Source organism: Propithecus coquereli, unplaced genomic scaffold (assembly GCF_000956105.1).
Source record: "Propithecus coquereli isolate 6110/MARCELLA unplaced genomic scaffold, Pcoq_1.0 Scaffold698, whole genome shotgun sequence".
In the NCBI taxonomy this organism is placed as follows: Eukaryota; Metazoa; Chordata; class Mammalia; order Primates; family Indriidae; genus Propithecus; species Propithecus coquereli.
In genome coordinates this window covers 573,136-600,372 of record NW_012153040.1, presented here as the reverse complement: position 1 = coordinate 600,372, position 27,237 = coordinate 573,136, and the positions used below count along the sequence as shown (strand labels likewise).

The window sequence follows — 27,237 nt, the reverse complement described above, 5'->3', positions numbered from 1 at the left end:
GCAGACCCTCGGCCCACGCGGGGCTGGGCGGGCCTCTCGGGAGCCCCTTGCCTTGCGTCCAGGCCACAGGGCAGTGACCCGCCAGTCTTCCACATGGTGCTTTGTAGGGGTCAAACACAGCTATACTCCGGAAATTACAGGTCTTGACAGTGTTCAAACCGATAGCTACCGTGTTAGGCACACATGAGACATAGGCTCCCTGTTCCCAAAAAGGGCTGTTAAGTCCCAGCCTGAATGTCGTCTCAACAGACCACCTTCACATAAGGCTTTGGTTCAAACAGCGTGGACCCAGAAGCTGGGGAGGGCAGTGCCCCGATGCCATCCCGCCCTGGCCGTGGAGGGCAGCCGGCCACCCTTACAAGGAGAGTTAAGGCACTTTCTTAAACTCTTGCCGAGGGAATCATGTCTCAGTGACTCGCAAGTAACACTGTCTGGGCTCCCTAAAGTTGTTTACGTTTTTTCTCCTGCTACTTCCCACTTCATTTCTTGCTCTCGCCATACTAATGTCCAGATTTTGTATTTCTATGCTTTTTAAAACAATTTAACTTTGGTACTAACAGAACAGCAGCTATTTTTCCCAATATTGTGCATAACAAAACAAAAATTTTAACTAGGAGAATTCCTTATGACCAATTCTTTTGTCCAGAAATCTAAAGGTAGAACTGGGGCTCCGACCCCTTCCAGGCTGGAGGACAGGTCGCGAGCACCAGAGGGGACTCTGCAACCACTTCCTGCCGAACGCAGCCCAGCAGCGTGAACTCAGCAGCAGAAGCCCCGAGTGCCAGGAACGCCTGCACGGTGCTGTCTTGATGCTCTTAGCCAAGTTGACAACACCTCAATTGCACTGGCCAGGACAGCCCTGTCACGTGGGAGGGGTGGCTGACCCACTTCTCTGGTGTGTGCTCCTCGAAACCAGGCCCCAGTAAAGGGCCATGAGCTGGGAAACAGAAGCCTCTGCTGGGCACTGACTTTCTTCCTTGGTCCTCACCAGCGATGGAACCTACACGAGCCAACGGTTGAGCAGCGCTGTGGCCAGAGCTTTCAGCCAGCCTGTGAGTTTCCCACAAAATTTAATCCCCTCTCCCGAGTTCAGCTGTGCATGAGCCTTTTTTTGCACCCCAGAGCACTGATATTGTTCAATAACCTCTTCAGAAGGAAAACTCCGGCAGCCAACCAGCCTGGGTGACGTGCTGAGCCCACACAGCCTGAGCGGAAGGTCACGTGGGAGGAGCCCTGGCCTGAGCCTCAGGCCACACGGCCAAGTTCTCCCGAAGCAGAGGCCCCGGGCTGGAGGCTCATGCACTGTGGGGCAGCCCAGAGTCGCTGGAAGCTTTATGGGGGTGCATAGCTAAGGGCGTTGGTGTTGCTCAGTAACTGCAGAGGGTCCCCCCAGCGGTCGGGGCAGCTCCGAGTGTGCTCAGGTTTCAAAGTACTTGTAGATCGCCGTCACGTACAGCATCACGTTTTGCCAATCGGGCCGTTCGGTCCGCACCATTTCATTAATGTCCTGACAGAGAAAGAAGAGGCTTGGTTAGAACAGCTGGTCATCTCCTGGCTGGCCCAACAGGCTCCTCGCCACAGCGATGCGGGCTCTGGGGGTTGGACAGGGGCTCGAAGGATTTCTAGTCTAAGCCTGATTACCTCAAAGGCCCGGCCAAGAACGCCTCCTCCGTCTCTACCAAGTTCCCCTGGGAGGTGCCCCCTCCCTGGGCGTCAGCATCGTGCCTGAGCCTCCTGCTGCCCCGGAGTCAAATGCAGGGCCACCTCCCTGCTCCCCCGACAGGAAGAGTTTCAGCTGGTCTGGGGGACCTCCTTCTCAATCCCAGGCCCAGCCTGGAAAAGCCCCTGTGTCTATGTCGGGGGCTCCCCGAACCAACTCTGATGACCTTCACCAAGTCTGAAACCATCGAAGACACTGTTCAACAGTGCGTTGGTGTCACAGGAAAATGAACTTGAGAAGGGCCCCCCACCCCACCCTGGTGTCTCAGAATCTTTTTTTTTGAGACAGAGTCTCACTCTGTTGCCCGGGCTAGAGTGAGTGCCGTGGCGTCAGCCTAGCTCACAGCAACCTCAAACTCCTGGGCTCAAGCGATCCTCTTGTCTCAGCCTCCCAAGTAGCTGGGATTACAGGCATGCGCCACCATGCCCGGCTAATTTTTTCTATATATTTTTAGTTGTCCGATTAGTTTCTTTCTATTTTTGGTAGAGACGGGGTCTCGCTCTTGCTCAGGCTGGTCTCGAACTCCTGAGCTCAAACGATCCGCCCGCCTCGGCCTCCCAGAGAGCTAGGATTACAGGCATGAGCCACCGCGCCCGGCCAGCCTCAGAATCTTTAACACATGACCGAGGCCTCAAGGAGATGCGCGGCTGCTGAACAGCCCCAGCAGCGTCCCGAGGGGGCTGGTCCGGGATCGTTCCCGTGGGCGAGGACACAGACGTGCCGTGGAACACGCAGCGTGGGGAGGGCGCCTTGGTGCCCAGCACAGGAAACCTGTTTGTTCAATTCAAGAATCTGGACTGTGAAAATTTTCTAGGGTGGGGAACTGCTCGCTTTTTATATGCGAGAACTTTACACACGTGATGTCAAATATCCAGTGATGGGAAAATATTTTAACTTGTTTTTCCCTACACAGTTGAATAGAGGCCTCCCTGAAAAAGCAAACTTCTATGAATTTAGAAGACATGCCTGTGGCATGACCCTCTTGTGGTGTAAATACGAGTGTAAATACTTCTTTACAGCGAGTCTGGGTGCTCTAAGTCCAGGCGGGGGCTGCCGGGGATGGGAAGGTGACCCTGGAGGGCTGTGGGGGGCGCTGCCGTTCTCAGCTCACTTAATAAACGTGTCTCTAGGTGTGGCAGCTCAGCTTTGGATCTGGATGCAGCATTTTCTCGCAGAAAGTCAGGCTTGGTGAGGACAGAAGCCTGTCTGTGAGGCTAGCAGGGGCCAGGCAGAGGCTGAGGAAGGGCCCAGGAACTCGGGTCCACAGCCCTCGGGAGCCAGTACAGGAAACTCTTGTTCAGCCTCTCAGGCCACCTTGCCCTCTCCCTCTGGACTGACAAAAGGCAGACAGATCTGCAGGAATGTGCCCGACAGTGACATTCATAAACGTGACATTTTTCTTCTGACCCGAAGGACTCCTTTATGGAAGAGACCACTCCGAGGAGCAGTGCCGGGTCAGGTCTGCTGGGCCTGTGCTCGCGAGCCCCCATCCTGTGGGGCATGTCCTTGGGGCATAAAGTGCCAGGGCAGAGGGCGAGATCCCGTGTCTGCACCTCACCTGGTTGGGACCCTCCCCGGGCCCAGCCCACCCAGGAGCCTCCGATTGCCAGGAACCACGGCACCCAGTGACCACACGGTTTCAGCTTAAAACAGACAAAGGTTTCAGGGGACGGGGACTCACCAGGGTGGATTTGATGCCAACGCTTTCAGCAGCCTGGAAAGCCAGAGTGAAGTTCCTTCTCTGTAAAAGAAAGTGTCTGCAGTATATGAACAACGCAAGAAGGGTCATGTGGCCTCCATGAGCTACCTAGGGAAGACGCAGCTGAAGGATGACAGCCTCCTCCAGCTGGCACAGGTCCCCTCCCTTCCCTCCCCTGACACTCATTCTCCCCTCACTGCAGGAGAGGCTCCTTCCTGACACACTGACCCTGAGCCTCCTGGACACACACCCCAGAAGTCAGCAAACGCTTATCAAATGAATCCCCCCAGGGGGGATCTTCAGGGTTGTCTGCAGGGCAGGGGCTCTGGGCCTGCCCCCTGATGCTGTCCCCAAGGAGCCCTCTGGATGGCACACCTCAAACCATGGCCTGGGAGTACACAGGGCTGGTGTTTCTCACCAGTTCTGAGACCCATGGTGCAGAACGGGCGCTGCAGGGGCAGGAGGCCGGCCTGGTTGGCGCTGCCGGACTCTCTTGCCTTGAACAGCCTTCCTCAGCCACATCCTGGTGAAGCTGTCGATCCTAAATATTGTCACCCGGGAAGGACATCACACGGGGAACTCTGCACAGGCCAGATGTTCCACACAGGGCGGGTCAGGACTAGCAAGCTCACCCCAGAGTAAGATCGAGCCGGAGCAAGGTGATCAAGCCAGTGCTGTGGCATGACCTGTGATGGCAGGCGCTGACCCTCACGCTCACCCTCTTTCCGCAGCGAGGCGGACACCAGGAGCCGGTCCTTCCAGAGCCTGCCTTACCTTGTCTTGGCTGTTCAGTTCCTGATACGGAATGTGGGCTGGCAGATACGTGTGCAGGAGGGCGCAGAAGGCCAGCCCGTCATTCCAGCTGCTGCTGAAGTTGGTGATGTCAATGTTCTGAAATAAAGGAAGAAAAATACGTGAGCAACGCACGCTGTGATGCTCTCAGGAGATGCCGAGGAGGATGGAGAAGCCCTCAGATGCCACGTGGCCTCCAAGACACAAAACCAGACCACAGCATGTTGGGGGCTAATCTGGTGTCTGTGACTCCCCCAGCCATCCCACCCACCAGCTGTAGGCTGACGCCCCTGAGTGGTCGTACTTGGGCCTGATGCAACACATGGTGTCTGTGACATGATTTATAAACTGCTCCATACAAGGAGAGGCCTCCAGGCTGCTGAGCCTGCTCTCTACCACAACCTGCTGGGGTGACAGCACAGACCGGAAGATGTGGTGACAACCAATGACCTTTAAAGCACCATTTATTAAAATGCAACTCATTCTCTATTGTTTGTTAAAGCACTTAAAAGATCCCTAAGTCAGTGTGGATCTCAAAGTGTGTCTGCACGTGAAGATACCGTGTGCCCTTTTCACTGTGCTAACATCTACCTCATCTGACGGTGAAAAGCCGAGGGAGTCACACTGCAGCCACCTGAGCCCCCTGGTCGAGGCCTCAGTGCCACATACACTGGTGATCACTGTAGTTTTCACCAGCATACACTCACGGTTAAAAAAATAATTAAATGACCAGTCAGGGCGACAGAGTGAGATCCCGTCTCTTAAAAAGAAAACCCAATAAGAAAACAAACACCTCTGCAATTTGAAGATGTTGCCGTTTGACAGCTGCCATCTTGCATCAGGAGCCAATCAGGCTGGGCTGTGTGTTCTGCACACCACACTTCTCAGGGGACCACCTCAACTTTAAGGGACACCTTACTCTGTATCTAAATTACAAGTATTTGCAGTTACAAAAGGAATACATCATTCAGAATATTTTATATGCTACTGCAACTCAGCTGGTACGTAGCCTTTGCCCTTATTTGTAAGAATCCTTTTGTAAGATGAATCTACACGTTAAAATTTTGCGAATTCACACACTTTATGTATATGCCACCAGCTGAAGAACGCTTCCCCACACCTCTTCTTCACATCTTCCTGTTTATTTCATGTGTCCTTTAACTGCCTCGAGAGTAAGCTTTCTAGGTGACTGAGAAAGCCCACATTTTATTTTTGACGGCAAACGGCCCAGCTCCCTGGCAGCATTTCTCACCGCTCCCAGGAATAAGCGATTTACAAAGCACTTTACCAAGTGGGGGACCTGCTCAGAGACAAAGGGCAGATGGGGACAACGGGGAATGAGGCTCAGAGCTGCCAGGCTGGGTCCTTGCAACCAGTGAGGGCCGGACCAGGCTGGGTGCCCCGCCCCCTGTGGTCTGGCCTCGCAGCTCTGAGTGACATCACAGAGTAGCAGGCCACACGGGGCAGCAGGAGGCTGACTTTTCATCAGCTGCATCCTCCAGACCTATTTTCTGGCCCCTGACTGCATGTGCCCAGAACGCTGCCCTCTGGGAGCTTCTACTCAAAGCATGAGCCTTCCAAAGGCCAGCAGCTCTGAGAGCAGTTACTTCCGTAAGTCACATCCTCTTGTTAACCTGGTCATCTGCTGCTTCAAGTTTCCCTGCCCTGACCCGGAGGTGTTATTATAAGCTGCTGTGCAGAAGGTGACTGGATTAAGGCACAAAGGGATGAAAACCTGCCAGGGGGTAGAGGGGAAGGTGGCAGCAAGGTTGCCGTGGCTGGTGTGCTTTGTCTGCTGATGTCAGGGCTCCCAAACACCCCAGCCCAAACCAAGGCAGGGCCGGGTCGGCACCCTCCCTGCCTCAGTGCCACCGTCCTCAGACTTCCCAGCCAGGAAGGCACAGTCCAGAGAGTAGGACCTGCTGCATCTCCAAGAGGCACGGGCTGCCCTTCCTGAGGGTTTCTGTCTGGCCACAAGTTAACAGTCACCACCCTTGCAGGGTTCTGAGGGTCTTGTGAAGGACACGAACGGTGCCAGCAGTTATGCACATGTGATATCGCCCCTTTCATCTTATCTCAATCTCAGGAGCAGCCAGCTGGGTGGTCAGCTCCATGGGGGGAATTAGGACCAGGGAGAAGTGCCCGGCCACGGCAGGGAAGACGGGACAGAAGCCCTGCCCCGGGCGCCCTGTGAGCAGTACGGCACTTCGATCCTCATAGTCACCTTGGAGCAGCTGGAAGGAGGCTGAGGCTCAGGGAGGCCAGGACACCCGCCCAGGCCACACAGCCGGCCTGTGGGTTTGTTCAAAGTCAGACCCGACTCTCACAGATGCACTGGCCTGTTTTCCCTTAGGTGTTCAGGTAAGATTTCCTAACGCTCCATGCAAAATGCCATTTCCACGGTATGAAATAAGTCCAGTGCTGGGTGCTGAGGAGAGGCAGGAATGAAGTATGCAAAATAAATGAAGAATGGGCCAGGCCTGATACCCTACATAATTTCCAGGGACCAGTGCAGAATGAAAATGCAGAGCCCTTTGTTCAAAATGCAGAGGAAAAAGTCCATTAAAGGTACTTTAAAAAAAAAGGTCAGGGCCGGGCACGGTGGCTCACGCCTGTAATGCTAGCACTCTGGGAGGCCGAGGCGGGCGGATTGTTTGAGCTCAGGAGTTTGAAACCAGCCTGAACAAGAGCGAGACCCCGTCTCTACTAAAAATAGAAAGGAATTAATCGGACAACTAAAAATATATAGAAAAAATTAGCCGGGCATGGTGGCACATGCCTGTAGTCCCAGCTACTCGGGAGGCTGAGGCAGGAGGATTGCTTGAGCTCAGGAGTTTGAGGTTGCTGTGAGCTAGGCTGACGCCACGGCACTCACTCTAGCCCGGGCAAAAGAGTGAGACTCTTGTCACCAAAAAAAAAAAAAAAAAGGTCAGGTCTAGGGCCCAAGTGCATGATGAAGGAGCCAAGGACACCGGGCATCCCTGCACGGAGAGAGGCAGGAAGCTTCTGACTAGCATGCGGAGCTCTGTGCAAGGCCAGTGGCAGCATCTCACCCCTAGAGGTCACATTCACTTCTGGAGGAAAACAAACCTCCACTTCCTGCCACGGCCGCCCCTTCTGCTCCCTCAAACGCAGCAGGGCTGTGGATGTGCCTGGTGTCACCGCACAGCGCCCTGAGGCACAGGCTCCTGTGTCCCAGCTGCCCAGCTGTGGGAACCTTGGCTTCCTCAGGACAGACTCAGCACTCCACTGGGGAGAAGCTGCTGCTCCTGCACCCCCACCCCAACCTGCCTGAGACTTCATTTATGAAACATGCTGCAGCTTAGTGAACCAAAAGAAAAACAATGGCTCCTTGAGTTCCAGGTTAGGGGGAGTTATCGTTTGAGTACCTTACAACCAAAATTTCACATCGAAACAACTAAAGCCCAAACCAAGGCAGGCTGGCAGGTGTCACCACCTCCTTTAACCCACAGTGGGCTGGAAGGGAGCCAGGCCAGGCAACCCCACCCCTAGGACACCCAACATGGTAAGTTGGGGCCCGTAAATAGTGAACCCAAATGAAACCTGAGCACACACTTGCTCCTCTGCCTCCTACCCTCCATCCAAAGAAACCCTATGGGGAAAATGAGGCAGGCTTTAAAACAAGGGTGATTTCAAAAAAGTGGGACAGAAACTTGCAGCCCAAAAGAACAGGCCCTCTGCTCCCAATCCCACCAGCTGTTTCACTGTTTGTAACATTCAGGTTGAAAAGTCTAATATTAATGAAATAATGTCGACTAAAGATATAAAGGCCTACGAACAACAAAGCTGGGTTTTCTGGAAAACCGACGTGGAAAGGCGGGAGAATCTGCTTTGATCTCCTCCCTGGAGCTCCTTGTTAAGTGGCTGTGACAGCTCAGTCATGTGACGGCAGGATTAGGAGGTATCTTGATGAAATACACAGAAAGATACAAAATTGTACTGAATCACTGGGGAAAGAGCTTCTCCCTTCTCCACCCAGCGAAGACTCCTCGTTCTGTAGCCAGCACCTGGTGAGGGCCTCTGTGCACCGCCACCCACCAGGCGTTATCACACGGGCAACCTGCCAGCCATTCCCAAACCAAATTCGGACCATGGACCATGAGTGGGCTCCAGGCTACCGGGAGAGAGCGGGGATGGGTGGACGACCCTGAGGCCTTCACTATACCGCTAAAGGTGGCCCGCAGACCTGCCTCATGCCATCCGGCCCCTCATGCCTCTACTCCCTGCCTGGACCCCACTGGAGCAACCTGGTGTTCTATCCCCAGTGGCAAGAGGTTTGGGGCTAAACTTCCCTTGCTTTCTGAGTAAGGTGGCAACAGGTACAAGGTGAGTCAATCTGCCTGTGAACTGCCAGCCCCTGCGATGTGTGACCTCTTTACCTGCCCAGCAGGGCCAGATAAAGTGTTGACCATGGAGTTCCTTGGCAATGGAGGAAAAAAGCTGGTTTTTTATGCCTTGGATAAAAACAGCTCACCACCACCAGTGTGAAGCTTGTGGGCAGGGGTTTGCGCAAGGCCTGACGCTTCCTGGGTACATGGCCCGGGCTCGGTTGGGGTTCTATAAAGTGGACGTGCAAACCTTGGCCCACACAAGATGACCCATGAACCCTCTCTGAAACTGTGATGTGCTCTGCACACGTAAATGATTTTTGGGGTTCTATTTACTTATTGTAGACTGGTACCAGATGGCACCAGTCCAGCTCAAGACACCAACAGGCAACAGGATCACCAAGAACGTGCCTAGGCCTCTCCTTCCCTTACTGGAGCCCCGCTCCTGGGCACAGGGCCACAATTCCATTGACTGTCATGGTATTTATGTGACTTGTAAACCTCTACCCGCCTTTGTGTAAAACTATGGAGCAGCACCACGTGACTGCACGTATGTGGTGCCTCCCTGCTGTCTCCCCTTCCTCTGAGGTTTGGATGAGGAACTCAGATAACAAACTATCTCAAAATCCCAACTACTAAAGTGTTCACTCAAAACACACTTGTACAAAATGTGCTCTACACTGGCTTACTTCATGTGCCACATGGCAGAGCTTGCGGGGTATGTGGCCTCCCCGTCTGGCAGTGTCTCTGTAGGCCTGCAAAGGCCATACTAGGGGGATCAGCATAAAACAGAAGAGAAAAGGACCTGGAGCTGTGTTCTTCCACTAATGTAGAGACCTCCACCTTGGAGAAGAGCAGACAGAGACATGCTCAGGTCTGTGGCCCTGGCATGGAATCTACACGTGGACGTGGCCACAGCCACGCATCTGGGGGCGGTCGGGAGGAAAGGGCAGCTGAGCCAGCTGGGCAGAAGACCTGGGAATGGATGACTCTTTCCGAGGGTCCATTTGCCCATTCAGTGAATCGTCACCCGAGGCCACTCACAAGGGGCCAGGCCCTGGGATCAGGTCTCTCGTGGGTGGGCTGACAGGTGGACCTGACACAGTCCACGGCTTGAGGAGGCTTCAAAGGGAAGTGTGGAGGGGATGTCAGAGGCCCGCTGGACTGTGGCTGAGAGGTCTGTGGCGCGATGGGCTAGGGTGGCAGGTGGGAAAGGGAGGGCTACGGAGATACTTGGGCGCTAAAGCAAACTGGACTTGGTGACAGACTGGACACGAGGAGGGAGAGCGTGTGTGGTGCTGAGGACAGCCCTTGGCTTTTGCAGGTAGTGCCAGATGCCGGTGGTGACCTCCTGGGAGGCAGAGTTTGCTGGAGGGTGGGGGCTGAGCACATGAAGGGTGAGTTTTTGACATGGTAAGTACAAGGTACCTTGGAGACACCCAGAGTACTGACATGTGGTGCTGACATGCGGGTCAGGAGCTCAGGGGAGCAGGACAGGGAGACAGAAGACATGGTGTCACCAGAGTCCCAGGTGGGATGACCTTAGGATGGCCACAGTGGGCAGTGAGGAGGAAGGAGGCCTCAAACCAAGCCCTTCAAATCTCCCACAAATAATGGGCATGCCAAGAACAGCCTTTAACAGGACACAGGGGAAGGCCAGAGAGGGAGGAGAGAACCAGAAGGCAAAGGAAGAACATGTTTAGAACAGAAGAGAGTTGGCCGGGTATGGTGGCTCACACCTGTAATCACAACACTTGGGGAGGCCGAGGTGGGAGGATGGCTTGAGCCCAGGAGTTTGAGGCTACAGTGAGCTGTGATCATGCCACTGCACTCCAGCCTGGGCAACAGAGCAAGACCCCATTTCAAAAACAAACAGAAGAGAGTGGTGAACACAGTTGTGCTGCTGAGAGGCCAAGAGGACTTAAAGTCACCTGTAGTCGGTAACGTGTGGGTTGCATTAACCATCACGAGCATGGCAATTAAGGGAGGGGCAGCCGTAAATCAGGTGTTTTTTGTTTTTAAGAGGCGGAGCATCACCATGTTGTTCAGGCTGGGCTCAAGCAATCATCCCGCCTCGGCCTGCCAAAGTGCTGGCACCACAGGCGTGAACCACCGTGCCTGGCTCAGAAATCGGGTTGTAAGAAGCCAGCACAGCACAAGTAAAATGACCTATAATAGTGCTACAACTTTCACAGATACACTTTTTTGCGACATTTTATTTCACAAAGGTTGTCTAGAAATGGAATTTCTATTTTTTGAAAAGTGGCATTTTCAGTGCTTAAGGAAAGTCCTTATCTTCCAGGGGTTTCCTTGCCCTGCAGAAGATTAATGGAGGGGCTGCAGGGCCGAGCCCCCCCACCCTGCCTCCTCCTCTGCGGCTCCTGGCGCAGGCCAGCAGGGCCCTCCAAAGTCAACTCCTCTTATAGGCAAAACTCACCTTTCATAAGGGGAATGTACACTAATGGAAGGACTTTCCATCATTCACTGTTCCCGGGCAATGGTGCCAGTCTAAGAAGGATTTTGTTTTTAAAATAGAGACATAGAGAACAAACAAGTAATTATAATGCAAATTCATTATTAATGAATTCGGATTTTGCATTTGGTTTTCAGATCAATTTAGGGTGTGTTTCTACTCCAGAAGATAATTTTATGTTTGGATTAGGGAGGACAAAACGAGAGAGATGACATGTGTCAGAACAAAAGTTCAAAACAGCCTGTGCACAGACGTGACTGAGGAGCTCTGCCCCATTTTCTCCTAAAGGCCCACGTTCTTCCGTCCAGGAAATGTCGACTAAGCAATGTGATGGGGACAGGCAGGGCCTGTTTCACAGTGCCGCTGATGTCCTCCACCCTCACAAAGACCCTGACTCAGACTTCATGTACTTGCCCCTTCAAGGGACTGGCTGGGTGGGTGGTTTCCACCCACTGCTTCTTGACCTGGGATGGAAGCCCCAGCGTTAGACGTCACATCTGCTGCCTGTGGCCTTCAGGTGGGCTGTTTCAACACTGACAGCTGAGGCAGGGACATGAAAGCCAAGTACACAAAGCTCCACAAAGAAGATAAAAAATGTGTCATAAACTATCTTAAAATGTTTTGTTTGAAGTTTAGTTAAGGGCCATAAAATATACCCCCACTACCAAGTGCTTTTTAAATAGCTATTAAGTTCTCATCTATTTAAGGAAAAGCCACTTTTATGGGCACATGGCAAGAAGCCAAAGGCTATGATTCATCTCTCTGCTGACTGTGCAAACAACCGCTTCCTATGCCCGCCTGAGCCATGGACAGCAGTGTCCCCAGGTCCACACTCGGGCAGAGGCAGTCCTCACTAGAACCTGCTTCATGAGAACACCGCGGTTATTGAGCCGCGACCCAGTGCACTCAGAATGAGGTTTCATCCTGCTGGGGGTCCCAGCGTAGGCTTCAGTAGGTAGGACTGAAATACCACCGTGCACCTGCCCCCTCCCACTGTGGGTGGGGTTTGGGGGCTGTTGGGGACCTCAATGAGGTGAGTGGGGGTCTCCTCTTGTGTGTGGTATGGTGGGGGGAGACATAATGTCTAAAAGAGAGGAAAACATAGTCGAGAAGGTGTTCATCCCTCTGGGCAGTGGCTGTTAAACACAGCAGGCCTGGGAGGGATGAAGGAGCTTCTCTGGTGCTGCCTGCGGCGTACCCTGCTGGGCCCGCTCTGGCTGCAGATCTCAGGTGTCGCTCTGGGAGCCGAGTGCTCTGTCTCCTCCAAGGCGAGCCAAGCTCTGTTCCGGCTGGGGGAGGGGAAGTGGCACGTTTTCAGGGAGAGTCTCAGGCCTGGCTCCTCACAAGTCCAGAGGAAAGGTGGAGCCACCCAAGTGCCCACACCTGTGTTCGTAGCTGGGGGTATGTACGGGCCAGTCGTTTTACTATGTACGTACATTTGCAGGAAAGAGGGAGGAGGAGGAAAGCCAGGGCAGGCAGCTGAGGGTAAGCCTGCAAGCCTCTGGGGACAGGGCCCTGCATCTCTGTCCTTGTTTGGGGATGGGGTTCCAATAAGGACCCTCAACCCTCACTGTGCACCAGTCATCTGCAAAGTGTTTTCCGAGTTTTCACAGGCTCAGCTCTACTCCAGAGAGGCTGATCCAACCGGTGTGGAGGGTTCTGTGCAGCATTTTCTGTAAAGGTCCCCAGGTGACCTGAATCTGCAGCCAAGCGGGAGGCCCACCGATCTAAAACTGAAGGTGAATGGTAAGAGCCATGGTGTGGACCATCTAAAACGTTACATCTATGAGTTCGCGATGACGCTTACCACAGCACGTCCCCAGCCGCACCAGCTGGGAACCACTCATGGTCCCGCGTGCTGAGAAATCAAGGCAGAGGACCAGGTAGGCAACTGAAGAGCCGACAGAGGTGTTTCTCTGCAGAGGAATTCTCTGAATGAAGGCGTGACTGACAGAATTACCGAGAATGACTGATAACATCATCAGTGGCCAGTGACACCACAGAAAGAGACAGCCACACAACTCCACAGCGGAAGTACTTTCTGCCAGCACGTGCCCTGCAAGCAGATCTCCCCTCCAGCTCCATCTGCCAGTTTACACCAGGGCCAGCCCCATGTGGATGGACTCAGCAGAATCTAGAATGTGGACACTCTACAGGACACACAGTCCCGTTCCTTCAAAAAGAAACTGAAAGGAAAAAAGAGAGAAGGGAATTTTCTCTTAGGGAAAGAGACCTAAAAGAGACATATTAATATCTTCCAAATACAAAGTGAGAACCTTATTTGGATCTTGATTCAAGCAAACCAATGGTAACTACGACACAATTGAGAAGTGTGGACTCTGTTTTTTGACATTAAAGGGCTAGGTTTTCTTCAGAATCCTCCGGGTGGGGCTGGGGACAGTGGGAGGGCACTGTGCTTACAGCTGGGGGTACGCACAGGAGGGTCATTTTACTACATATTTAAAAATTTCCATCAAAAATGAACATGAACTTAACGACAAAAAGACCAACAGCCCAAATGCCCAAATATAAAAATGACCAAAGGACTTGAATAGATATTTCCCCAAAGAAGAAACATAAATGACCAAGAAGCATGTGAAAAGATGCTCAACATCATTAGTCATCAGGCAAATGCAAATCAAAACCACAATAAGATGACGCTAACCCATTAGGATGGCCATTATTTAAAAAAAAGAAAAAAGAAAAATAGCAAGTGTTGGCGAGGGTGCAGACGTTAGAACCTCACACATTGCCGTCAGGAATGTTAAAGATGCAGTTCCTTAGGAAGGTGAACAGAGGGCTGCCATGTGGCCCGCACTCTCCTCCCGCAGCTGTACCTCAAAGAACTGAAAGCACATGTTGAGACAGATACTCGTACAGTGATGTTCACAGCAGCATTACTCCCAACAGCCAAAAGGTGGAAACAACCCAAATGTCCACCAATTGATAAATGAATCAACAAAATGTGGTATATTCATACAATGGAATGTTTTTCAGCCATGAACATGCTACGACATGAATAAATCTTGAAACATTATTCTAAGTGAAAGCTAGACACAAAAGGCCACATATTGTATGATTCCATTTATATGAAATATCCAGAATAGTTTCAAATCCAGAGAAAGAATGTAGATTAGTGGTTGTCAGGTGCTGGCGGAGGGGAAAGAATGGCTGCTTAATGGGTAGGAAGTTTCCATTTGGGGTGATGAAAAATTTTGGAACTTGGTAGTGGTGATGGACGCACAACACTGTGAATACACCTAATGCTGCTGAGCTGTAGATTTAAACATGGTTCAGTGGTAAATTTTGTAATATTTACTCTATACACCAGTTAACTCATACACCCAACAACTCTATATACCAGGTAGGTGTCATAAGCAATGACATCATCCTGGAGTGTTTACTGGCAAGTTACACTGCTTAAACTCAGAGGATTCATGAATGGGTTTAATGGAAATTTATTACAGCCCTGCTTTAAAAATTAAAAAAAAAAAAAACTTTCTTAAAAACAAACAAACAGCTATAGGCAGGAGGTATTAATCAGCTTCCTGCACCACTGGAGAAACTGAACACCTCTCGCAACTCGAAAGAAACCTGATAGATCATCCTCTCTGAATGGCTGTTCCAAAGCCCAAGAAAGGGAAGCTGGCCCTGATTTTGAGAGAGAAATAACCAAGTTTTTTTTTTGTTTTGTTTTGTTTTTTTGAGATAGAGTCTCACTGTGTTGCCTGGGCTAGAGTGCTATGGCGTCATCTTAGCTCACAGCAACCTCAAACTCCTGGGCTCAAGCGATCCTCCTGCCTCAGCCTCCCGAGTAGCTGGGACTACAGGCATGCGCCACCATGCCCGGCTAGTTTTTTCTATATATTTTTAGTTGTCCAATTAATTTCTTTCTATTTTTAGTAGAGACGGGGTCTCGCTCTTGCTCAGGCTGGTTTCGAACTCCGAAGCTCAAACAATCCGCCCGCCTCGGCCTCCCAGAGAGCAAGGATTACAGGCATGAGCCACCGCGCCCGGCCGAGAAATAACCAAGTTTAACCAGAATGATGTTGCTCAAACTAACAAGCGCACTTCTAGGATACAGCTTCACCTACATTGAAGCTTCACATAAACCAGACCTAAGGCATAATTATATGTTTTGGGTTTAATGTGATATAACTTCTTTTTGGTTAAATGAACCTATTTTGAGGGGATAGTTCAGAACAGGTCAGCAAATGTCACCCTGAGAGGGATTATGTTTCCAATAAACCCCTCCAGAAGGAGACTTTTCATGGAGAAGCACACAGGAACCACCACGTCTGCTTTCTCAGAACTCAGGGAACTGCCACCAGGCAGAGATGGGTGTCAGGTAAGAGCTGCTGGCTGGGTCACAGCTGATTAATGATCTCTGGGCATGTTGTGAACAGTTTTATTAGCAGCTTACGAATTAGTTCTGTCTTTTCTAGTTAACATTTCCACAGATCTAGTTCACCTTTGGCAGGGGTTATTCATCAGTGAAATGCAATCGCACCTAAAGACGACACTCAGAGTAATCCTCAACTGACAGTCGCCCCGGGGCATGCTGCGGGAAGGGCTTGGGCAAAGGAGGAAGAGAGGGCTGAGGGTGCCGGAGTCATGCCCTCATCCTAATGCCAGCAGCTTTCCTGATCTCTTCAGAAAAGAGTGTTCAAGAGGAGGAAAATGAGGCATTCCAAAACATCCCTGGAGGCCTTTAGTTTATCCTCAGGACAAAGGTCACCAATTTTGTATTCAAGGTCTGAAAGAGATGGCAATATGAAGTCTGGGTGGTGCTGGCCTTGAGGGCCGCCCCATGTAACCAGAAACCCTGTTCAGATGCCTTCTCTGAGAAAAAGCTCCTAAGTTTATGCTAGAACTTTCTGGTTACAGGAAGAAGCTCTTTACTTCAAGGCTGACTGCTCCTCCATTTTAAGTCTTTGGAAATTATTTATACTGATTTGAAAGCTACCTCTCCATGTATCATTTGAAAAGCAGAGTAGTGAGGTACAAGTACCACAGGACGCAGAGTCCCATGGACCTGGGCTTTGAATGTTGTTGGCACTTTGTACCAGTTACAGCACTGTGGGCAGTTTTAATTTGTATGCCTCACTCTTCTCATATGCAAAATGAAAAAAAATAACCAATTAGGAGGATCTAATAAGATGACATCTGTAAGATGCTCCTGCTAGAGCTGACACATCCTGTCCTCTCCTCTTGCCCCTTCTCCCCCTGTGACACTGTTAATTCCACCTTCTACAACACAAGACAGTGTGAAACTGCTCCCCTGCCCCAGGGGAGGCCTTGAGTACCAAAAGACAGCTCTCCTGGTTTCTGAGTCCCTGCTTCTCTAGTCAATGATCCCAAACTTCAGGAGACACTGCCCTGTGGTCAGAGATGAAGACTTGACGGCTTTGTGAGCAGCCACAGAAAATCCTGTCACGGGGTCTCCACAGGGCATACCACGGTTAACTGCACTTATGCGACTCTGCTTCTCTCTCTCAGGCTCCTCAAGGGGGAGCCGGATCTGGACCAAGTGCTGAAGAGAACGCCTGGCACACTCTTCAGGTATGCGGCAAAGGTCTGGGGAATCATGTGCTGGCATAAGAAAACTCTGATTTCCAGAAACAAAGTTCAGACAATTTGAAAGCTTCGGTGCAGTGATAGGCCTTAAAAAGAAAAAAAGAAAGAAAATATGCTTCACTTGTAGTAAAAATGAGGGCTGCTAAAAATGTGATGACACTTTATAAAGCATAAAGGATAGAAGCGGAGTGTATCTGGACTCGATCAAACACTTAATATTTGAAAAATATAATTTATGCAAAAAAGGCTATACTACCACACTGAGACTACAGTACACTATTAATTCAATATGGAGCAAAAATATTTAGACCTGGCATTGATGGTGAAACCTTAATGCATATTTTGGATGCATCATTATCCTCTTGGTACTCACATTTCAGAGGAGGATCACCAACCTGCCTCACCCTACAAACGCCTGACGCAGCCACGACAGAACGGGGGCCTGGAAAGACGACCAGTCTTCCCCGGCTTGATGTTTCACTTTCTGAAATCGCGGGCAGTGCGTCTAGTCTGCCCCAGCACGCCCAGGCCAGCTGAGTACAGCAGCCTGGACGCGAAATGCCCGCGGTCTTGCAATAGCTCAGGAAGGAAATGATTATCAGGAAAGAGATGCTCAATATAGCGTGTTCACCTTACGATGAACTTACTTTATTGCCCACAGCAGGAACGGAAGTGTCCTTTTAAGTCTGTCAGTGTATTAGTTTCTACACCTACCAAGTACCATTTTGGTGGAGGAAAATGGCAAAATGTCTAAGACAGGCAACGCACCTGTGGTACCACCCTCTTGTGCTTCTCTCCAGAGCACTAAACTTAATGGTTTACTCACCTTTCCTTTAGTGCAATAAATGATTAAGGGAAACCATAGAACATTTCACTTTGGACTGAATATGACAAGATAGCACCACTCAAAGAAAGTGACCAATGGAGTCAGAGCTGTCCCCAGAGCCCCAGAGGAGAGCCTGTGCTAGTGGGTGGCCCCATCCTTGCTTTTTTTTGATTTTATTTTACATATGAGTTGGTTACCAGCTTTTCTTACTGTTTTCTTGGTATAAAACACATGACGATGAAGCAAGATAAAGAGGGCTGAGGACCACAGGGAGGAAACAATGGCAGCAAAAGTGTAAGCGGCAAACAGAACTGAATTTCCATGTAGGACAGTAAATGAGTGTTTGGAATCACAAATCAGAGCTATAAAAAAGATGAAAACACGGCTGGGAAAAGGTGTAATTTTAAAAGGCCTGGAAATATGTTTCAGAAATAATTTTGAAAGTTCCTTGAGGGCAAAGGTCATGCTCTAGACTGCATTCTATTCGGCCTTGTATTTAATTACCTCTGGTCGCACACAGAAGTGTTAAATATATAGTTCATGACTGATTTAGAGCATAAAAATAAAAATTTTCACAAGTTTAGATAACCTGAAAGAGAGAGTTGGCATTACAAAGATGCATCCACCGAGAGAGCTCCCTACCACCACCCCAGGAGCCACAAACCCAAGGAATCACTCTGTCCCTTGACACCAAGGTCAAGAAGGCCAAGAGCCTATTTGTCCCTCGACATCAAGCCCTACTTGATGACTTGAGGTCTGCCCAACAAGATCACAGCCTTTGTTTTCTCTACAATTAATTTTCTCTCCAGAGTACTGAGATAAAAATCACGGTGAGGCCGGGCGCGGTGTCTCATGTCTGTAATCCTAGCACTTTGGGAGGTCGAGGCTGGAGGATCGCTTGAGCCCAGGAGGTGGAGGTTGCAGTGAGCTATGACGACACCACTGCACTCTAGCTGGGGCGAGAGAATGAGACGCTGACTCAAAAAAAAAAAAAAAAAAGTACAACAGGGATCCAAAACTCCTTTCATCTGCAATCCATGAAAGCGTCCCTTAGAGAGACCTGTTGCTCTTCTTCCTCTCCTTTCTGGAGCAGACGTCACCGACCCTGATGAAACGCCCCTCCCTTGGGGAAAACATGTTCTCTTCCTGGCGCTCAGTCCCTCTTTGGTGTGATGGGGCACCTGGTATGCATCAGAGTGACCATGCTGTCTTCGAGCTTCTCTTAAACCCTTCACTCTTTCCATCATGTGCAATCCTCTCAACTTAAATAAATCCACAGGCCAGGAAGTTCACCTCAATCCAAACTTCACACCATATACAGAAATGAACTCACAATGGAGCACAGACCCAAATGTATAAAATTATAAAACTTCCAGAAGAAAACACAGGAGAAAAATCTTTGTGATCTAAGGTTACTCAAACATTTCTTATAGTCAACGCAAAAGCATGCATGCTCCATAAAAAAAAAAATAAATTTATAAATTAGATGTTATTAAAATTAAGAATCTCTGCACTTTGAAAGATACTGTTAAGAGGGTGAAAAGACAAGTCACAGACTGGGAGAAAATACTTGCAAATCATATCTTTCTGTAAAGGACTTGAATCTACAATGTTTTTTAAAATCTCAAAATTTAATAAGAAAACAAACAATAAGAAAATGGGCAAAAAATCTGAACAGACACCTCACCAAAGATGACATGCAGTGGCAGATAAGCACGTGGAACGATGTCAGCGCCATCAGTTATGAGGCAATTGCAAAACTAAAACCACGAGATTAGTACTACGCATGTGCTGCATGTCTGGAGGCCACAGTCTTGGCAAGGACGTGAAGGGACATGACCTCTCCTACAAGGCTGGGGAAGTGACAGGGTACGGCCACTTCAGAAGACAACTGGGCAGCTTCTTAAAATGTTAAACCCACGACGACCACATGACTCAGCTATTCCACTGTGCAGGTGTCCACATGCGATGGACCGAATGTATGTTTCCGTTCCCCCCCAATTCCTATGTTGAAATCCCAACCCCAATGTGATAATATAGGAAGGCGGGGTCTTTGGGAGGTAATTAGGTCACAAAGGTAGAATCCTCTGGAATGGGGTGAGTGCTCTTATAAAAGGGACCCCAGGCAGCTCATCATTCTCTTTATTCCTACCACATGAGGACACAGGATGGCAGTCTGCAACCCAGAGGACAGACCTCACAAGAACTCAACTTTACTGGCCTGATCTAACATCTAGCCTCTAGAACTGTGAGAGATACATTTCTTTTGTCTATGGTACTTTGTTACAGCAGCCCAAACTAATCAAAACACATACAAACATCTACACGTGAATGTTTGTGGGAGTTTTACTTACAAGCAGTAACTAGAAACAACACATGTCCACCAACAGTTGATGGATAAACAAATTGTGGTGTACTCATAAAATGGGGAAAAAAAAGGAAACCATCTATTTTTTTTTTTTTTTTTTTTTTGAGACAGCGTCTCACTGTGTTGCCCAGGGTAGAGTGCCGTGGCGTCATCCTAGCTCACAGCAACCTCAAACTCCTGGGCTCAAGCGATCCTCCTGCCTCAGCCTCCCGAGTAGCTGGGACTACAGGCATGCGCCACCATGCCCGGCTAATTTTTTCTATATATTTTTACTTGTCCCATTAATTTCTTTCTAATTTTAGTAGAGACAAGGTCTCGCTCTTGCTCAGGCTGGTTTCGAACTCCTGAGCTCAAACAATTCGCCCGCCTCGGCCTCCCAGAGAGCTAGGATTATAGGCGTGAGCCACCGCGCCCGGCCGAAACACACAACTTGAATGAATCTCAATTATGCTAAGTGAAAGGAGCCAGAACTCCCCCCAAAAGTGTACACACTATGATTCTGTTTATATAAAATTATAAAAAATACAAGTAACATATAGTGACAGCAGATCAGTGGTTGCTTGGGGATGAGGGATGGGGGCAGGACAGAGGGACGTGAGGAAACTTCTGTGGTAATGGTATGTTCATCGTATGTGATGACAGTTTCACAGGTGTGTACCTGTCAAAAGTTATCAAATTGTGTAAGTGAAGCGACTCAGGAACAATGTCAAACACCACGTGTTCTCACGTAGAAGCAGGAGCTGAACAATGTGCACACACGGACAGAGTGGAGTAACAGTCACCGGGAACCCAGAAGGGTGGGAGACAGGGAGGGACAAGAAATGATTTACTGGATACGATGCACACTATTTGGGTAATGGTTACACTAAAAGCCAAGACTTCACCACTGTGCAATACATCCGTGGAACACAACTGCACCTGCACCCCTTAAATTTACGCACATTTTAAAAAGTTACCAAATTATAAACTTTAAGTACATACAGTTCATTATATGTCCATCATAACTCAATACATTTTTTTTTAATAGGAAGTCCAGGGCCACAAGCACATTTAATTACCTCAAAGGCTCTCTCCGTTTTCAAGCTTTTAGACTTTTGTAACTCAACGTAGCGTAGGTTTAAATCATGGTGGAATTGGGCGACACAGTCCAGATACAGTCCAAGGGAACCTGATGAAAGGTGACGTCTGAAGGAAGACACCCTGAGTGGGTGCTAATAGGTGCAGGGTCATCTGGGGTGTCCCAGGACACAAGCTTAACTTCAGGTGATTCCCTACAAAGTCCCACAGATGCCAACGCCCAGCTCACATCATGGAAGATTCTTCAATTCTTCACCAGACTGTCACTTATTTTCACCCTCACACTGCCTTACCTAACCAGATTTCCTCTTATTTGTGAGGCAACTTTTTTTTTTTTTAAAGCATCATGAGGTTCTGCCAAGTCAGTGTCATGTTATTAGCTTCTCTAATTACTTAAATAAGAGATAACAATCTCTGTGGCAGATTGGATTGTCCAACAGTGGCCACCACAGTATTTTTTGGCCCTATATCCTCTTGAGAACCCTGCTATGCCCCATCAACAGGTGGCACCTAGTTCCTTTCCCCTTGGGACTGCCTTGACAGAAGGTGGCAGTGTATGACTTCCAAGACTATGTCATGAAAGGTGGGGTGGCTTTTGCCCATCTCTCTCTCTCAGGATGCTTGCCCTTGGAACGTGGCCACTACGTTGTGAGGAAGGCCAGGTCACTTATAAGAGTGGCTACATGGAGGCATTCTGGTCACAGACCCAGTGAAAGGCTCAGCCAAAGGCCACCCTCACCCTCACCCTGACATGCACGGGAAGGAGCCATCAGATGGCTCCAGCCCTCCAAGAGCACTGAGCCGCTTCAGATGAAGCTGAGTAGAAATGAGATATCTCCACTAAGCCCCACCCAAACTGTAGGTTTAAGATATAAACAGATGTCATTATTTTAAGCCATTACCTTTATTTTGTTTTTTGTTTGTTTGTTTTTGGGACAAGGTCTCGCTCTGTTGCCCAGGTTGGAGTGCAGTGGTGTCATCACAGCTCGCTGCAGCCTCGAACTTCTGGGCTCAAGTGATCCTCCTGCCTCAGCCTCTGGAGTAACTGCGACTGCAGGTACACACCACCATGCCCGGCTAATTAAGAACAAATTTTTTTGTAGAGATGGGGGTCTCACTATGTTGCTCAGCCTGGTCTCAAATGATCCTCCTGCCTCAGCCTCTTAAAGTGCTAGGATTGCAGGCTTGAGCCACTGAGCAACCCAGCCTAAGCCATTAAGTTTTGGGGGGTGTTTATAGATAACCAGACCAGCCTCCTTTCTCTTGAATCTAAAGATCCTGTTCAGAAAGGAAATAGTTTCTCTTTCTCCCTTCCTACAGTGTCCAGTGGCTAATCACCCTTCCCATAATTACCTATCATGAGGCAGCATCAAAGCATCCTTACAAATGACCTGCTTCTACAAATGGAGAGGTCACCATAAATGCTGGAATGACCTCAGGCTAAACTCATTTGTGAAAATCCAGAGTGATCATATATAATGAAATCAACCTGTCAACCTTCAACTGTTCTGTGGAGGCCACATCGTTATGCTGGCATCCCATCCAGAGTGGGCAAAGAACAAGAAAAAAATGATTTCTCGTGATGTAAGGAAGTGAAGAACTATGCACGTTATTTGAGATGATATGTAAAGATTATTTGACCCAGACAATTTAATGATCCTGCTTTTAGCAAAATAATTAAGCAACTCTTTTGAAAATGTTACTTATCTGATTTCTCTTCTATTTCCCAGTATTACTCATAATAAAAATACCTACTTATTGGAAACTTACTGAAGAGAGCAGGACACTGCTGGGAAGGCAGACAGCTCAGTAGAAAGAGACTGGGCTAGGACCTGGAGACCCAACTGCATGGGCTCAGGCAGCGCTTCTGGTTTGCAGCTCCCTCACCTGTGAAACAGAAGCCCCATCTTCATGACTTCTAAGAGCTGTCTCAACTCTGACTTCCTCCAACTTCTGAGAATGGAATTTTGGGTGCTGTCTCAGATGAAGTACTTTACATTTTATCTAAGAAAATGTATCCTGAGACAATTGTTTTAAAGCTAATCAAGAGCACTGGTACCATTTTACGACATTCAGCAGGTTTTCTCTGTCATTAGTGGGGGCTAAAGAGAAGGAAATGCAAGGAGAAAGAACAGAACCTTGAGTCACAGGGAAAGACGAGCCCCCCGAGCCTATTCAAACTGCTCATGTCCCGCCTGCCTCCAACACTCCCAGGAGCCCATCCTGTTGGTGAAGGAGCACCAGGTACACTCAAGCAGGTGCAGCTGCTGCATTCAGACCATGCCTCTGCCAGGCAGCTAGAAGGGCACCAGTACTGAGTATCTTTCCAAATGATGGGTCCTGAATGTAGCCCCGAAAGACGCTCACAGTGAGAAGAGTGAAAATCAGCACTTAAGAACTGGTGCTGTACGTAATTCCTCCACTCCTTCACCTGTGTAGGAAAGTCTAATTTGTGTCAGCCAGTGGGGAAAAGAAACTTGATCCACCACACACTAAAAACACTGATCAAATTAATTTGTGGTGATGGTACTCAGCAATTAATTTAAAAAATTACAGCTCTGACATTTCTGGAACTAGATGTTCACAGTTGCTGTCAAATCATGTTTAAATAGAATGCAATAACTACATTGTAATTCTGGGAAAACTTTGTTTCCCAGCTACTATGTTTGGCATTAAAAGGAATCCCCTGAAAACAGAAAACGGTTCTTTCACTCCACTGTGACCGAGAAGCCATCAGCTAACCTCTGCAGTGCGCAATGAAGAACACAGGCCCAGGAAGAGCCTGAGCTGCGAGCACTTCCTATTCCCTGCTGGCTCCTTGTAGAAATGTGAAGTCTTTGCCTGATCGTGGAGCTTTTCTGGATGAAGATACCTCGTCATCAGGATGAGAGTGATTATACTCTGGAGCTTCTGTCGCTTCACTGTGGAGAACTTGTGAGCATACAAAGGCCACATGAAGGACGGGTGGGACCACAAAGCTGGCCATTCTTGTTCCCCTTTGTTCAAGTATTTTTAACCCTTGGAACACAGTGGTATTTACAAACAATACGATCTTTCTGTCTACTTAGTTTCCTTGCACAGTGACAATGTAAAATGAAAAGACTTGGACTTTCAACCTAGATTTGATTCAGATCAAAACCCTTATCTACTGCTGGCACCTTTTTTATTTTTTAACTCTGGGAAGTCAGTCCTGTGACCTGAGATTCCAGTTATAGAAGAGGAAATTAAACCAGCTAAGCTTTGCTTAGACTATGAGGAATTCCTAATGCATGATGTTAACTGCATTCTACCTCCTGGCAGAACCCCCAGCCTTCCCTCCCTAACCATTCTCAACCCACCCTCCCCTACCCAGCCCTAAGTCTAATCATGAAGAGAGAATGCTCGGAGGGTGGAAAGGCGAGGAGAGAAGGAAGGACCAGGGGAAGAGTGGCATTCTGTGAGGTCTTCCAGAGACACTGAAGTCCTCTTTAAAAAGGGAGCAGGGTATCAGTAGGAACAACATCCCCCCTCAATGCTGGGTCTGTGAGGGGAAGAGGGATCATGTGTGAAGAGGAAGCTTCTTTAGTCCCTTGTCTCTTCCAGCGCGAAGTGACCAGGAGGAAATCAGAATAAACCAGAGCTTGTGGAGCCAATATCTTTGGGTTAGGAAAGTTACCTTTATACATATTATAGAATCTGCTCAACCCATAAGCTTTGAAATGTTGGGAATGAGCAGTGGCTAAGGGAGCACAGCTGACACCAAGTGCCAGTCCCATGCCTGGGTTGTGCAGGTAGCAAGTATCATATTGAACACTTCGCACACTTTTGAAGAGAACTTCCTTTCCTCCTACTGTTTACAGTCCATCATTACAAAGGAAGCCGTGAGCGATGGAGCTATTTTTATCTGTACACTAGTTCTTACTCTACTGATTCTTCAATCCATAGGGACACACAATTCTGGAGAAAAGGGGGTAAGTGCTGCTTTGTTTTTGCTTAGTGCAAGAGGGTAGGGAAAATTAAAAAAAGAACCCAAAAGTGAAGCATGCTAGGAAACTTCTGGCTATGGTGGAGCAAAGAGGTAGACAAATCATTTCCCTAAACAAATGTAAAGCTGGACAAAATTATCAAAAATAACCATTTATGGCTCTGGAAATCGAGCAAAGGCAACAAATTATGAAGCATTAATCATGAAAAGGGGCTAAAACTTCAGGTAAGAATAATGGGAGTCTGTGGCCCTCTTGCCTGAAGCCGCTCTCATCTCTTCTCTTCTTGTATTTTTTAAAAAAATATAACATTGCATTATGCAATAATTGTAACACTGTACTCTTGGGTTTATAACACAAATAAATGTAATATATATGATGATGATAGCACAAAGGAAGAAGGAAGAAAATGGAGCTAGACTGGAGCAAAGCTGCTATATTTTACCAAATTAAGTCAGAAAAGCCTTAACTGTGGTGAGACTGATGTTGTAATCCTTAATCACTAAGGAAATAACTTCAAAAGATAGTAGAACTGAACTATATGCCACCTACAAGAACTGCACTGGAAATCTATAAACATACCACGTAAATGTAATCAAAAGAAAGCCAGAGTGGCTACATTATTATCAAAGTAGATTTCAAAGCAAAGAATATTATCGGGGATGAAGAAAGTCATTTAATAATAACAGGGGCACATTTCTCGAGAAGACATAATCTTAAACATGTATGCATCTAATAATAATTTCAAACTACACAAAACAAAAACTGTTAACTGCAAAGAGAAACAGAGAAATCCACAATTATAGTCAAGAGATTTTAATATCTCTCCATTAACAATTGAAGGAATAAGTAGACAAAAAATAGTTAAATATAGGAAGATGTGAATAACGCTCTCAACCAATGTGATCTAATTCTGGTCTAATTGACATTTATAGAACACTTCTCTAATAGCATTCTTTCAAACTGCACATGGAATGTTACCAAAATAGACCATATTCTGGGCCCCAAAATGAGTCTCAATAAATTTAAAAAGATTCAAGTCATAGAAAGTGTGTTCTCTTGAGCACAATGGGATTAGATGAGAAATCAGTAACAGAAAAGGAACTCTGGAAAGTCCTTAAGTATTTGGAAACTAACACACTTCTAAATAACCCATGGGTCAAAAAAGAAATTGAAAAGGAAATTAGGAAGTATTCTGAATAAAAATAAAAACATGACATATCAAAGTTTGTGAGACGCCAACAAAGCAGTACTTAGGGGAATTTATAGCAATAAAAGTCTGTAGTAGAAAAGAAGAAAAGCTTCAACTCAAGACAACTTCCATCTTAAGAAACTGAAGAATAGCAAATGAAACCCAAAGTAAGCAGAAGAAAGGAAATAATAAAGGTCAGAGCAGACATTAATGAAACATATAATAACAGAGAAAATAAAATGGAAAACTGGTCCTCTGAGAAGATAAATATAAATTTGACAGATCTCTAAACAGATTAATCAGGAAAAAAGAGGGAACACACAAACTGCAATATCAAGAATGAGAGGAGACAACACTACAGATTCTACAGATATTACAAATAATATCATGAATAATTTTATGTCAATAAAGTCAACTCAGATGAAAGAGACACAACCAAAGCTTGAAAGACAGCAACCAATGCTCACTCAAGAAGAAAGAGATAACCAAAATAGCCCTATATCAATTTAAAAAATTGGATCTGTAGTTAAAAACTTTCCCACAAAGAAAACTTCGGGCCCAGATGGCTTCACTGGGGAATTCTACCAAACATTTAAGGTAAATTTAACCAAGGAGGCTGCAAGACTTGTACACTAAAACATTGCTGAAAGCAAGCTGCTTGATGAGAGAGTTGTGTTTTTTTGTTGTTTTTAAGTGATAGGGTCTCTCTCACTGTTGTGCTGGCTGGAGTACAGTGGCATCATCATAGCTCACTGTAACCTCCAACAACTCCTATGCTCCAGCAATCCCCCCATCTTGGCCTTCCCCCCACCTTGGCTTCCTAAAGTGTTGGGACTACAGGTGTGAGCCACCATACCCAGCCAAGAGAGCTTTTTGATGTATTTATTTTGCTATATTTCCACTGCCCTAAACAATGCCTAACATGTAGTAGGTACTCAATAAATATTTGTTGAAAGAACCACAAGTAAAATTTCTACTAAATCAGGAGTTCTTAGCCTGGGATCCATGAAATTATGAAAGTATAGTGCTAATAAAATTCTCCAAGGGTCCACATCCCAATATGAAGAATGTGCCACTATCCTAATTAATAAACTTTTAAAGATGTATTTTATACATATAGATGAGAAATACTTGTCTCTTCATTAATGAATTACCAAAACAAAACAAAACAACAATAAAAAAAACTTTTCAGAAAATTTAAA

General features: G+C 47.8%; 1 protein-coding gene across 2 annotated transcripts in view; it reads right to left on the bottom strand.

Annotated features, from left to right (window-relative positions):
- Positions 1-1,248: 1,248 nt before the first annotated feature.
- SPECC1L (sperm antigen with calponin homology and coiled-coil domains 1-like) overlaps positions 1,249-27,237 on the bottom strand; it is a 150,110-nt gene continuing 124,121 nt past the window's right edge. Inside the window, exons 14-16 of one of the 2 annotated variants that reach the window (XM_012661007.1) lie at positions 4,194-4,310; positions 3,402-3,461; positions 1,249-1,507 (exon numbers count right to left, since the gene is read on the bottom strand). In XM_012661007.1, the coding sequence (XP_012516461.1) occupies positions 1,418-1,507; positions 3,402-3,461; positions 4,194-4,310 (267 nt within the window). In that variant the 3' untranslated portion in view covers positions 1,249-1,417. Of the gene's footprint in view, positions 1,508-3,401; positions 3,462-3,837; positions 4,311-27,237 lie in introns of those variants that run through there. The other variant, XR_001138164.1, reaches the window with a different exon arrangement.